This window comes from Molothrus ater, chromosome Z, assembly GCF_012460135.2.
Source record: "Molothrus ater isolate BHLD 08-10-18 breed brown headed cowbird chromosome Z, BPBGC_Mater_1.1, whole genome shotgun sequence".
NCBI lineage: Eukaryota > Metazoa > Chordata > Aves > Passeriformes > Icteridae > Molothrus > Molothrus ater.
This window is the reverse complement of record NC_050511.2, coordinates 37,584,868-37,599,180: the sequence shown is the minus strand read 5'-3', so window position 1 is coordinate 37,599,180 and position 14,313 is coordinate 37,584,868. Positions and strand designations below refer to the sequence as shown.

General features: G+C 36.2%; 1 protein-coding gene across 3 annotated transcripts in view; it reads left to right on the top strand.

The window, feature by feature from the left end:
* Positions 1-14,313, top strand: part of TUT7 (terminal uridylyl transferase 7) — a 33,341-nt gene that overhangs the window by 13,458 nt on the left and 5,570 nt on the right. For 2 of the 3 annotated variants that reach the window (XM_036403295.2, XM_036403296.2), the window contains exons 11-25: positions 1,873-2,004; positions 2,752-2,932; positions 3,286-4,433; positions 4,559-4,709; positions 5,396-5,482; positions 6,354-6,454; positions 6,962-7,019; positions 7,731-7,834; positions 8,845-8,934; positions 9,024-9,137; positions 9,246-9,323; positions 10,568-10,745; positions 11,280-11,327; positions 11,447-11,538; positions 12,015-12,130. In XM_036403295.2, coding sequence (XP_036259188.1) covers positions 1,873-2,004; positions 2,752-2,932; positions 3,286-4,433; positions 4,559-4,709; positions 5,396-5,482; positions 6,354-6,454; positions 6,962-7,019; positions 7,731-7,834; positions 8,845-8,934; positions 9,024-9,137; positions 9,246-9,323; positions 10,568-10,745; positions 11,280-11,327; positions 11,447-11,538; positions 12,015-12,130 — 2,678 coding nt within the window. The remainder of the gene's footprint in view (positions 1-1,872; positions 2,005-2,751; positions 2,933-3,285; positions 4,434-4,558; positions 4,710-5,395; positions 5,483-6,353; positions 6,455-6,961; positions 7,020-7,730; positions 7,835-8,844; positions 8,935-9,023; positions 9,138-9,245; positions 9,324-10,567; positions 10,746-11,279; positions 11,328-11,446; positions 11,539-12,014; positions 12,131-14,313) is intronic. The other variant, XM_054517923.1, reaches the window with a different exon arrangement.

Here is a 14,313-nt window from a genome sequence, read left to right as displayed (position 1 = left end):
GCTCCTCTGAGCAAGCCATAAGCAAGCCATTTCTGCAGGTTTTAAAAATGTGAATTCATGTGTGAATTCATCATCATTCAATGACTACACTTAACTTTAGTATGCCTGACTGTAAGGTTGCATTTCACAATCCTAGTCACTGGATTAAGTGCTCTGTTGCCCCTTCTGTGAATAATTGAATAATGCATTTTGCAACAATTTACTTCCTCATTTTTTTCAGCCTTTCCTCCAGACTGTTGAGAAGTCAATCCACATAGCTACATCCCAAAACAACATCCTGGAATTTGCCATCTAATTCTCCAAAAAATAGGCCATGGTTGGGGAACACACTGGTGCACTCATACCATCAGAAGGGATCGCATTAGGAGTTTACAGCATGTATTTCTTTGGTTTAGAAACCAAAATGCATCAGGAGTTGTATTATGAATGCCAATAATGAATCCAATTCTGGATTGAAATCCATAATACAACTCCAATAATTCAATTCTAATAATTGAATTCCAATTCAATTATATTCATTGCACCCATTTTTATACTTACAGTGTCTTGTTATGTTTAGCACACATGTTCCGTTTGCTCTAACTAATTACAAGAACATTTCAGTTAGCAATTATACCTACTACATTCCTGACTCATTCAAAAGCACATGCACTTTCTGAACTGCATGAGAAAAATGTCCTGTTGTATATGGCCATATAATTATAAGATACATATTTATGGTTGTCTAATGTGCAAAGAAATGGTTACGTGACACAGAATTACAGAATTTTCTGGCCAATCAGTTCCAGTGTTTGGTCATCCACACAGTACCTTGACTCAATTTCTTCCTCATACTCAGGTGGAACATCTTGCATCAGTTTCTGCCCTTGCCTCTTGTCCTCCTGCTCAGCACCACCTGGATCCATCCTCTTGACACCCTTCCTTCCTTCAGACATTGATGAGGTTCTCTCTCAAGGCCTCTTCTCAAGGCTGAACAAGCCCAGTTTCCTCAGCCTTTCCTCATAAGTGAGATGCTCCAGTCATTTAATTATCTTTGTTGCCCTTTGCTGGACCCACTTAACGAGCTCCATGTCTCTCTTGTCCTGAGGAGCCCAGAACTGGACACAGCACTCCAGATGTGCCTCACCAGGGCTGAGTAGAAGGACAGGATCACCCCCTCGCCCTGCTGGCAATGCTTTTCCCAATGCACCCCAGGACAACATTGGCTTTCTTGGCCACCAGCGCACACTGCTGGATCATGGACATCTTGCTGTCCACCTGGACCTTCAGGTCCTTCTCCACAGAGCTGCTTTCCAGCAGAACCACCCCCAGCCTGTGCTGGTGCCTGGCCTTATTCCTCCCAAGGTGCAGGACCCTGCTTTTGCTTTGGTTGAATTTCAGACAGTTCTTTTCTGCCCATCTCTCCATCCTGTCAAGGCTGCACTCTGGGGTATTTGCTATTGCTCCCAGCTTTGTGTCATCATGACCTGCTGAGGAGGCCTCTGTCTCTTTGTCTCAGTCACTGCTGAACAAATTAAACAACACCGAGCCCAGTATTGACCCTTGTAGGACACCCCTAATGACAAGCCCATGTTTAGACCACATGCTACTGATAACAACCCTCTGGGATCTGCCATTCATCCATTCATCCAGTTTTGAATCCACCTCACTGTCTGTATTTCCTCAGTTGTGGACACCAGCACACCCTTCCAAGAACACTGAGCTCTTGGGAGTTTTTTTGTAGAGAAGTATTGGGAGAAGAGACAAAAAGGTTGGGGCATATTCTAGATGTGGAGCAGCTGTTTTTCAACTTTGGTCTACTGCAGTGTGGGGACTTAAAATTTAAAGTTCACGTGATGTTTAGCTCTATGTTTCTTTTTTTGTTTCCTCTAGATCGGAGGATTCTCATTAAACAAATTAACTAATTTTCATCTGAGAGAAGTCAAGAATGATGCTGTGGTTTGGGAGCATAACCCCACTGATGATTCTGATTTGCCACAAGAAAATTCCCCTAGAAGGGGCAAGGTCTGAACTTTTAAATTTGTTTCTGTAGTAGTCCAGCAGACACTGCTGTTCTCAAAAAAGAACAAGCTTCTATTTCAGTTTTGTGCTTATGTTTCAAAACCATGAGCTGAACTAAGAGATTGCACACCTGCTTGCTTCAAGGTCTGTTGTGCTTAGCTCTTGGTGCTAAGGAGCTGGCAGGAAAATAGATATAATTTCAAGCTCTTTGATAAGACCTTGAATTTTAGTCTATTTGGGAGAATATAGTTTACAGACTTGGACCAGTTTTATGTTGGAATTAGATTAAGCATATGAAAAATATTTTGTCTTTGCTTTGAGCTGTTCTTACAAATTATTCCTCTTATAATAACTTTGTAAGAAAGAGTATCACGATGTGATTGCATGTTGTGAGAGTTAAAAATTCAGGCTAGACTTGGCTGAAAAACAGGCTGTATAATCCATTCTGTCCTGTGACATGAGATATGCTTATTTCTTTGAAATCTATGAATTATGGCATAAACATTTAAAGAAGCAATTTTTATTAATCACTGATGCTAGTCTTTACCATTGCTGCACTCTTCAATTTTGAAGCTTTATACTGTATCTTCTAATTTTTTAATTGCAGTTTTTATTGCAATTGCAGGAGTCAAGAACCAATGATAAATTCTGCCACAGTAGATTGTAGATGACATAAAGGAAGCGTAGCAGTAAAACTGTTAAACACCTGTGTACTAAATATTATTTAAGGTTTTGTTCTGTAATTGACAGGTTCCCTTAGTGTTTGATGTAGGTCAGCAGTGTTCAGCACCTGTTGGTCAGCTGTGGCTTGAACTGCTTCGTTTCTATGCTTTGGAGTTCAATATGGCTGATTTGGTTATTAGCATACGACTCAAGGAACCAGTGTCTCGTGAATTAAAGGACTGGCCTAAAAAGCGCATTGCTGTGGAAGGTATATAAATATCTCTCAACAAACGTAAAAGAACTGTAACTTTAATTTTTGTAAGGTGCTGACTTGGCTGTTAATGTTGAGTGTTACAACTTAGAAATTTTTAATATTGGACTGGTTATAATAGAATATTCTTTTTAAAAAAATCTATTTGATATTTCTATTGAGTATTATTTTAAACATTATCAGAAATAATTAAGTGAACTAAAAGATTGTTTTCAGCACAATTTGTAGATCTTGTGTCCCTACACAATATTTAAGAGTTACTAGCAATTCAGACTCTGTAAGGATGTAAGTGTATTCTTCTTTTAAGAAATTAACTCTTTCACTGCTGGCTCACTTCTTCTTTCTACTAGACCCATATTCAGTCAAAAGGAATGTGGCAAGAACTTTGAACAGCCAACTAGTGTATGTGTATGTTCTTCACTGTCTGAGAGCAACTTACAAGTATTTTGCCTTGCCTCACAAAAAAAGTGCAAAATGGAGCAAAATACCCTCTTCAAATGCAAACGAAGAGAAATCCCAAATGCTGGACCATGGAAAAGATGCTATGAAGCATGAAGATTCTGACTTGCAAAACTTGATTGGTAGAACAAACACGGCCATAATAGAAGATAGCATAACAGAGGATGCACATATTCCTAGGGAACACAAAATTGGTCCTTCAAAACTGTGTGATGGCTCAGAAAGTTTCACAGAAGAAGAATTGGCTGATGATATAAGTCATCTGGGAATTACCCATGAAGACTCAGACTGCATAATTGAGGAAGTTATTTCTGGAGATAATGAGGATTTTAAACCTAGTTGTGAAGAGACAGAGAGTGAAAATGAAGATGAAGAAGAGGAGGAAGAGGAAGAACATGAACAACAAAAAAGACAATGGCATACTATTTTGGCTGCTGAGCAGAGAATTGATGAAGACAGTGACAGTGGAGAACTCCCTGTTATGGTGAATGAGCATGAAGTAGAGACATGTAGGATTTCAGACTTAGAAGGTTTTCAACACACTGCACTTACAGAGAGTGATGAATTTGGCTTGGAGTGCAGTGGTATAACAGATGATAAGATCGACATTGATGAGTATAGTAGTACTGAAGGTACTGATGAGTTGGATGAATCCCCACAAAAATTCCTATGTTCAGCACAGAGTCAGATATCCCAAATGATTAACTCAGATGATGAAGAGGAAGAAGAGGAAGCACAAACTCTTCTAAATCAGAGAGAATGCAGTGCTACCATTAGAGCTGGAGCTGAACTAGATAACACATATACTGGATCTGGAGATGATAATGCAGTGTCAGAGGAAGAAGATGATTTTTCCATCCCTAGTAAATATGAAAAGAAACAATTCAAAGAAAGTGTAGGTGGACCTCTGAGGAGCAATTTGAGTCAAGAATATCATACTGAGAAGGGAAGCCATTCTGAAGAGACCACAGCAGTACAGCAGTGCTTAGAATCTGAACTTTTTTATGAATTCAGTAAACAAGCATTTACAAAGGGCAAGGTAAGCAAGCTGTATCAGAGCATAAATATATTGCTTCTGTTCTGTTATAAGTTATATGAAAGTGTTGCTCCAATTTATTAAAGTACCATAGTTTTTAAAACTAATCTTGCTTTTTGTTCATGCAGTCTCCTACAGTAGTATGTAGCTTGTGCAAACGGGAAGGTCATTTAAAGAATGATTGTCCAGAAGACTTCAAGAAAATTGAGCTTGACCCACTGCCACCACTGCCACCCAAGTTTTCAGTTATTCTAGATCAAGTTTGTGTCCAGTGTTACGGTAAGTTTTTTCCTTTGATTATTGTGCTATAGAAAAAGAATCTGAAAAAAAACCGCAATGCCCACCAAGTAGCGGTGGTATAAAGTGACAGTTTATTTCCTACATTGCCTCCAGCTCTTGGATACAATTCTACAATTTGGCTTAATGGTAATGGCTCTTAAAGAACTGCTGAGTAGTTTTTATCTAGAGAACTAGAAAGTGTTTAGATTTTTCTTCCAACTAGCTGGTTGATTACTCATACAGGAAAATACATTTTCTGAGAATCTAATTTTGGGTGGACTTTTTGACTGATGCTTTTGTATTTGTCTGATTTGAATCGTGTTGACTGTTCCTTAACTTGTAGTTTTCATAAAAAAAGACTTCAGTATTCTAGAAAAAATTGTGAAAAATACAGTTTTATAACATTTCTCCACTTTTGTTCTTTTCAGAGTGACCCAACTTTCCTCCTTTCTCTCTCGCCATTTCTGACCAGACAAAATGCATTATTTGTCTAATTAATGTTTTTCTTTGAGCAGGTATTTCTCTTCTACTTCATCCTTGCTTTCTTTCCTTCACATGTGAATTTTCTCTTTCTCTTTCCCTTCCCCTGCCCCACTGTAAACCCCTCTCTATTTTCACTTGAATCTTTGCTCTTTGTGAAAACTAATTACCTAAATTGTTGTCTTTTTTTTCTTCTTTTTTTAAAGATGATTTTGCTCCAAATAAAGTAGAAGATCATGCTCGGGAACATATAAGACAAAGCTTGGAAATCTTCATTAGACAGGAATTCCCGGGTAATTAGGCCATTTTATCTTCGTATTTATATTTTTGATTGTTCATACTTGAGTGTTTTCCAAGAAAACATAATTTCAGTACAATAAACACTTTAGTTTTGAATATTTAACCCATATTGTTGCTCAGCATTGGAATGCTTCATTACATTAATTTTTGTTCTAAGTCTTTTCAGGCTTTTTTAAATTTGAAATTTTTTCATTTATTCATATATAGCACACATTAGTAGGAAGGAACAATGGCAAGTTAAGGAAGAAACAATCAAAGCAGAAGTGGAATAGTTTTACATTTGTTATTTTAACTATTAATCAGACTTATTTTTGTAACTGCTCTTACAAATAACAAGGTTATTTTAGTACTTCCTACTGAAACTTACTGGCCTTGGAATATTTTAAAATATGGGCACAAGATCTGGCCTATTCACAGAACCTAGGCATTTGATTTGTTTTTCCTTTGTTTTTTTCTGGAGTTCTTACCTGTAACACCTGGACGTCAGTTCATGGTCTTTTAAAATTCAAAAAATACTTTTTTTTGGCTGGAGCCAGGTATATCCCTTTCCCTGAGAATCTCTGTACAAAACATTTTTCAGTCAGATGTCAGCTTGAACCTATATGCTGATGATTTAATTACTGGAAAACCTAACTTGTTTCTGGATTTGTCAGACTGCTTATTTGAATCAATAATAGTAGAGATTCTTTTCTCATAAGCAAAGTTGATCAGAAAGTTTTCATGTACTACAGAAATACAATGTTTTCTCTCCTGTATTAGAATACATGCAGTGGTTTGCAGCTACATACAATTTGAGATTCTGTGTTATATATAATTTGATATTTTTTGTTGATATATGGATGTAATACAACTCATGCCTTACAGGAACCAAGCTGGATTTGTTTGGCTCCTCAAAAAATGGCTTTGGCTTCAAACAAAGTGATCTTGATATCTGTATGACAATAGATGGTCTGGAAACTGCTGAGGTAGGTTCAGATTTTGGTTTGTGGTTAATTAAATGCAGAATTTTCTTATATTGTGTATTTAGCATAACAAATTCATTATTTTATAAAAGCTTTTAATATTAGAAGGAAATACTAAGGTACCACTGAGGCAGATTATTTTGGGGGTGTTTACTGTTGCCCTAGGGATAAGAATGAAGTAGCCAGTTTTCTCCCAAGTTCTGCATTTCTAGCTTTATTTGTGCAGATAAGTAACATTTTTGATTGCATGAACAACTGGGAATGGGAAACAATGGAAGAGCACATCTGTCTCCTTTCATGCTGAATATCAGCTTTTAAAAAGTTTCCATTATTACATTATCAGCTGTTGATTTTACATATGCCATTTTGAAAGAATTTCTTGTATTTGCATAATTCTGTATAACATGAAACATTTGATTATACAGCTTTAAGCTTAAGGGCACATAATAAAAGGTTGCCTAAAATACTTGCAGCAGATACAGCTTTCAGCTTTTTTTCTTAATGTCTTAGGGACTTGATTGCATCAGAATCATTGAAGATTTAGCAAAAGTTCTCAAGAAACAGTCAGGTAATTTTCTGGAAAATTAAAATAAGTGATTATAGTTTTGTTACTTCATTTGCTGTAGTGACAGTGTTCTGGGGCACTGTGGGTGAAAATCATTAAGATATAAATAACATAAAAGAGTTTATGTTAGTAAGAGTGAGGTTGAATATTTTTAACGTTTGGGTTTACTTTTGTTTGTATATATAGATATTCAAGGTTATTATGTTATGGGACCACATCTGATCTGGACAGATAGTATGCTTATAACTTACACGCATAAAAATAATGATTTAAGACTTGAGGCTTCAGTTTAATAATTACGTACTTGTATGTGAAGTTGATAGTAAAAGATATTCTGATACAAGTCTGCAGTTTGAATCCTGCTTTTTTCTACAAGAAATCATTAATTTTATAGTGCTCGTTTTGGTGTATCTCCAATGAGTTGTAATGAACTATCATTTATGTCTTAAGCTTATTTCTCTATAAAGAAATTCTACACTCTTATTTAGACTGCTATTTATTTTTTGAGGGGGCTAAACATGAATTTATATAAACTATGTTTATCAGATTGATCATGTTTGACAAATTTCTGAAATCAGTGTTAAAATGTAACTGAAATACAAATTTGGTGTCAACTAAGATTTTATTTTGTAGCCTTTTGGCTACAGTTGGAAGTTAAGTGATACTGTGTAGGACTGTATTGTAGCCATTCAGTAATAAAACATTTCATCCTAGGTTTAAGAAATGTCTTGCCTATAACAACTGCTAAAGTCCCAATTGTCAAATTTTTCCATGTCAGAAGTGGTCTTGAAGTAGACATCAGTTTATATAATACTCTGGTAAGGTTATCTCCTTTTTTATTTTATGTTGTGTAACAAAAAACTGAGAGTCTGTTTCTTGAGACTGAAGTGATGGTTTGGTTGAGGTTCAAAAAGCAACTGTTTCCAATTACCTGTTGCAGTTTTGTGTTTCAAAGAAACCTTTTTGGTTTTGTTTGTTTGACTATGAGTGAGTCAGCTGCACAGTTGTGATTTCAGAGTTGTCCTTCCTAAGAAAATCTATTAGTTTTTCAGTTATAGTAAGAAAGAGTGGTTTAAGTATTGTAAGTCTTTGTCAAATGAGAGTCAAAATAAACTGAAGATTTTTTTAGACTCCTCTTAGCATCATGGCTCTTGCCCAGCCTTGAGAACTGAAAGAGTGATTTTGAACCCAGCTTGCCTGAACTGTAACATATCAGAAAGTAAAAAAAAAAAAAACAAAAACAAACCACAAACAAAACCAATCCATGTATTCTTGGCCAAACTTTTTGAAAACAGATTTAGTTTATTTCAATGTCTCTAATTTTCAAAACCCTGTTCCTTGAAACAGCAAAGGAAAGTTAAGTCATAGAGACAATGTTTAGGCTTTCTGAAGGTTTTTTATGGGCTCAAAGGAAGTCTTGAGGAGGATAACCACTAAGTGTGAAAGTGTTCTCCTTGAAGTTATGCTTTCATATGTGTCCGTTGGTAGCTCTTACACATCTGGACTGAAATCTCTGGGTTCAACCTTCTACCAAATATTTTGAAACTATAGTCTGAGATTAATGCTTCTTGTTTTGAAGTATTATTCTGTGAATGCTGCTTTGTACCACTTCCATACAGATCAAGGAAGTTGATAGGCTTTTAAAAGAGCGGGTGATAACCTCATTGTTGAGTGCTTCCTTTCTCAATATATATTCCTACTACACAGGGCTTCACATATGTATTAGTTGATGATGCACGTTAGAGTTTTTCTTTTTCATGTTTTCAGCTTATTTTCTTCATAACTTCAGAGCTTCTTTATTATCTACATGACTTTCTTATTTTTGTAGGCCTTGCATAACACCAGACTTCTGGCATCATACGCAGCTATTGATCCTAGAGTAAAATATCTGTGTTACACAATGAAAGTCTTTACAAAGGTAAGTATGTTTCAGGCATTCTAGAAGCAGTAGTTCCTTCAGCAAGGGATGGTCACCATGAAAGATAATAATCACGATTCTTTTTCTAGATATGTGACATTGGAGATGCATCTCGAGGTAGCCTGTCATCTTACGCGTATACACTTATGGTGCTTTATTTCCTTCAACAGAGAAATCCACCAGTCATCCCTGTTCTTCAGGAGGTACAGTATACTGTAAAGAAATGAGTAACTGGACATGGTATTGATCAGAAGGATGTCAGTGCTGAATGTGAAAGGCTCTTCTAATGAGTTTTAATACTACTCTTTCAGATCTACAAAGAACCAAAAAAGCCTGAAATTTTGGTTGATGGCTGGAATGTATATTTCTTTGATAAGCTAGAGGAGTTGGTGAGTAAATCAGGCTAATTGGAAATGTTGTCTGTAGCTTGGCAAATGAATAGAAATTCCTTTTAAAGACAGCGTTCCCTAATATAGAGGTTGAATATTGTGGTTTAACCCCAGCTGGCAATTAAGCACCACACAGCCACTCTCCCATTTCCCCACACCCCTCCCTGGTGGGACAGCTAATTAAAAGAGAAAAAAAGTAAAATTTGTGGGTTGGAATAAAAACACGTTATTAATTGAAACAAAATAAAATAATAGTCCTTGTACTTTTAATTGTTACAATGATTATTACATTACAATGTTAATAATAACAGTAGTAGCAGTAGTAGTAATAATGGTAGTATTTAAAAGAGAGGGAGTGGACTATAACGCAAGAGAAACCAGAGATGCCCAACACAGCTGCTCAGCAGCTGCTGACTGACGCCCAGCCCATCCCTCAGCAGCAGTAAGTACCTCCTGGCCACTCCCCCTGAGTTCATGTACATGGTATGGAACATCCCTTTGGCTGCTTTGGGTCAGCTGTCCTGGTAGTGCTCCCTCCTGGCTTTTTGTGCTCCTGCTGGCTGGCAGAGCGTGGGAAACAGGAAAGTCCATGACATTAGGGTAGGTACTACCGAGCTGCAACTAAAATATTAGTGAGTTATCAGTGTTATCAGCATTATTCTTATGCTAAATACACAACCCAGACTATACCAGCTACTGAGAAAAAAATTCATTCTATCCAGAACAAATGCAGGAATAGAAGTGGAGTAGCTCCTGTTTTGAAAATCCTATTCCTGTTTCGTAAAGCTTTAGAAATATGGTCGGTCATAATTCATCTCTGAAAAAAAACCTCCAAAATCTGACAAAATAGATCACAAAATTATTTTAAGCTGTTAAGGATGATTAATTGTTCTTTGTCTCTTTGGATGAAGATAACTGCTACCACCTATATATCTGGTCATATCTGGTTAATTTCCTTGAATAATTTTGTTTTATACAGACTCATAAAGTGAATTGATAAATTCTTTTCTTAAGAGGCAAAACCTAGTGCCAGAAGTTCTAGTAATTGTCCACTTTGGTTACTAATAGACTAAAAAATATACTGTTTAAAATCAATATTGGATTATGAATAAAAGTTATGAAAGGAAGTATTCTAGTGTAACTCTGTTGTTTTTCTGTATAAAAGAAATGTTGAAAATATATAATGAAAATCATGAAAATGCTGAATGTAAGTACTGAATGTAACAATATTTTTGTCATTTTAGTCAGTTGTTTGGCCAGACTATGGGAAAAACACTGAATCTACTGGGCAACTGTGGCTGGGACTTCTCCGATTCTACACAGAAGAATTTGATTTCAAAGAGCATGTCATCTGCATCAGGAGAAAAAATCTGCTTACAACTTTCAAGAAGCAGTGGACCTCCAAATATATTGTAATTGAAGGTAAAACCGTATAAAATACAGGAATATACAGAACTTCTTTAATGTGAAAATTCTGCTTTTTTCACAAGGCTTATTTATTTTTCTATTACTAGATTATAAATTTTTAAATGCCCATGTTTTGAAAGCATCTCAAAATTGCCATTGAGTTTCAGTAGTGCTAAACATTATTCTTAAGGGATTTTTGGCTACTGAAAAGAAGTTGCAAAGCAAACTTTGCACTTTTCGTTATTAAGTAAATGGCATAAAAATAGATTCAACAAAATCCTTTGGCAAAGAAATTAGGTGTAATTCAATTGAAGTGTTCTCAAAAATACTAGGTTTAGCTGAGCCTGTATTTACTTAAATGATTCAACTCTCTATGATTACTGTTTATTATCGCTGTTTATTATCACTGTGCTCTCTGACAGAGAAAATGCAGTTAGATATTTTAGAAATAATCTGTAACCTGTTTTCTGGCCCATTTCATTGTCATGGAAAGAATTTCTACTCTTTTGTCTGCACATTGAGGAATGCCTATCATGTTATTTTCTACAGATCCCTTTGATTTGAACCACAATCTTGGAGCTGGATTGTCAAGAAAAAGTAAGTCTTCTGTTAACAATTTCAGTTACCAAGTGAAGATCTTGTCTTCAATATTATTTTACATTCTAGTTTGATATTTAAATGATTATTTTGGTTTGGGTTTTTTTTTTCTTCCACAGTGACAAATTTTATAATGAAGGCTTTTATCAATGGCAGAAGGGTATTTGGTACCCCTATAAAAATATTTCCTAAAGAATACCCGTCAAAAATGGTGAGTTACTTCTAAGAGGAGTGTGTGTGAGCTCTTTGGCATATAACTTAGCATTTGCAGGACTATGGCTACATCACTGTAAACTCTTTCTCTTAAATTTCCACACTACTCTGAATGTCGTGGAAGTTACCACTGAGTACTGTTTTGATGTTACTTGCATTTAAAATATTTTGGTATGCAGAATACTAGTCAAGTCAGCGCTTCAATTGTACAGATTTATATATTTTAATCCAAATCAAAACCACCTTAGCATTTCTTAAAAACTGCAGTTTTATAACAGTGTGCAGACCTGGTGGTGAGTAGGCTGCCTGTCAAAGAGATCAGTGACCAGTTAATTCATTAGATCTTTCAGGGTTCAGCTACAGACCCCAAGAGTATTCCTTTCTGTAACTCTTACTGCTGTTTTAACACTTTTGTATCTGTCTTGGTTTCCAGGTGTTTGGATTTTCATTTTAAATATATTACTTTTTCTACAGGAGTACTTTTTTGATCCTGAGGTTCTAACAGAAGGCGAATTGGCACCAAATGATAGATGCTGCAGAACATGTGGTAAAATTGGCCATTTCATGAAAGATTGTCCCATGAGACGAAAGTGAGTATAGTATTGGCATCTGTGTGTAACTTTATTCCATTATTTCATAACCTGAATTAAAATGTATCAGTACCTCTTTTGGCAGTGGTGTGGATAGTGTTGCTGCAGAACTGTTAAAGTATCAATACTGACTCTCCATCTTGTTAAATAGGAAAGGAGTAGTCACAGAGAATCTAAATATTCCGTAGAGCTGAATAACTGCATGCTGTGAAAAGTACATATGGATATAGTCTGTATTTTTATTTATTTAATAGCTTCACTACCAGAATTTTGCTGCTCCTAGCAAGGCATGATTTTGTCAAATTCACAGAATCATGCAATTCCTATCAAAAACAAGGCAAGAATGTCACAGCATTACTTCTCATAAGCACACATGTATGAGAACAATGTCCTGTTTTACATCCAAGAGAATGCTTCCTGTCCCTGAGTAGCCAAGTCCAATATTCAGCTACTCTCTTCAGGCAACAGATGAATGGCAACGTGGCTTTTGCTGTTCTTCCTCTTATGAAATGCCTAAACCTAAAACTCCTCCTTTAATTTTTATTTTAGTTTAGTTTACTTATTTATTTTATTTTATTTTAGTTACAACAAAACTCTTTAAGGACTTCATGTCTGAAAAACAGTGAAATCTTAAAACCTTTATGCTCACTTTTAAGATGGATGGAAAAATCTAACCATTGTTTAGAATCTATTTATGTTAAAAGCTGTCATTAGAAATCATTTGCACTTTCCTGTAACTAAGTTAAAAAAAAAAGATACTAACGTCATGTTGGTTGAAGTGGCTGTTCCACTACACATTAGAGACTTGTGAACTTACATTGTTGATGCTGTTAATTTGGCAATTTACGCAGCTTTAGCAATTGCAAGCACAGTAGCTGATGATAGTTTGAAATTAAAGAATGCCGAATGTGGTGTGAAAGTCTTCCCAACATCCAAACTGCTGTCTTAGATCTATCGATTTTTAATCTTGCATTCTGAAGTGAAACACCAGTTCATTGCACATACTCAGCTACATTCTATACAACATTAGAGGAAAAGTAAATGGGATTGTGCATCTAAGAACAGAAACGCCCTGTGGGGTAAAACCACTGATAGATTTTAATCCTCTGTTCAGCCATTTATTGCAAGAGGGAGTGCTGTCTATGAAGGGAAAACTTAGTTGTTTTCTGTAGTCTCTTCTCATGCATTCCCTCAGCATCTGGAGTTCCTGTATAAGAGATGTTAGAGCACATACCTACCCTGCTCTGCTAATGCTCATTTGTGGACTGGACTTGTTTATGATTTTGTCCTTTTAGTTTTGGGTTTTGTTTTTTTTCCTGAGCCTGATTCTCTTGGTGTCCTTAGCAGTCTCCTGTGGCAACCAGTTCTCTAAGTGCTCTGACTGATCTGTAAAACAGTGCTTTCCTGTATCTGTTTAAAGCTAATCTTAATAATCCAAGAACTTGCTGAGTGTGCATTTAAATACATTTGCCTGTGTCCCTAACAATAATGTTAAATAATATTGGTCACAATACAGACCCCTGAAGAACACCACTCATCACTAGTGTTGACACAGACATCAAGACATTGACCACAATGCTTGAAGTGAAACTATCCAGCCAATTACATATCCACTGAGTGGTCCACCTATCAAATCCATCTTTCCATTTTATAGACAAAGATTTTGTGTAAGACAGTGTCAAATGCTTTGCAGAAGTCCTGGTACATGTTATCAGTCACTTTCTTTACCCACCATTTCTGTAACCCTTATTTATAGAAAGCTACCAGATTTGTGAGGTATGATTTGCTCTTAGCAAAGGCATGTTGGCTGTCACCAGTTGCCTCTCTGTTTTCCACGTGCCCTAGCAGAGTTTTCAGGAGGATCTGCTCCATGATCTTACCAGTCAGAGGTGAGAATGACCAGTTCCCCAGGCCTTCCTTTTATGCCTTTTTTTTTTTAAAAAGAAGCTTTCCTTGAAGCTCGTGCCATTCTTTTGCCTTTCATTCAGTTTTGTGAAGTATTTTCCAAGTTTCTAGCCATTAGCAAGACATCCAACTTGCCAAAGGATTCTGGTATCACCTTCAGATTTGGAGATTTCACTCCTGTCACCTTCTCTAGTCATGTATGACGTTAGATGAAATAAGTCTGATAGTGGTAGTGTTTCCTCACTACTAGACTTTCAGGTCACAGAGTGTTAGAAGCT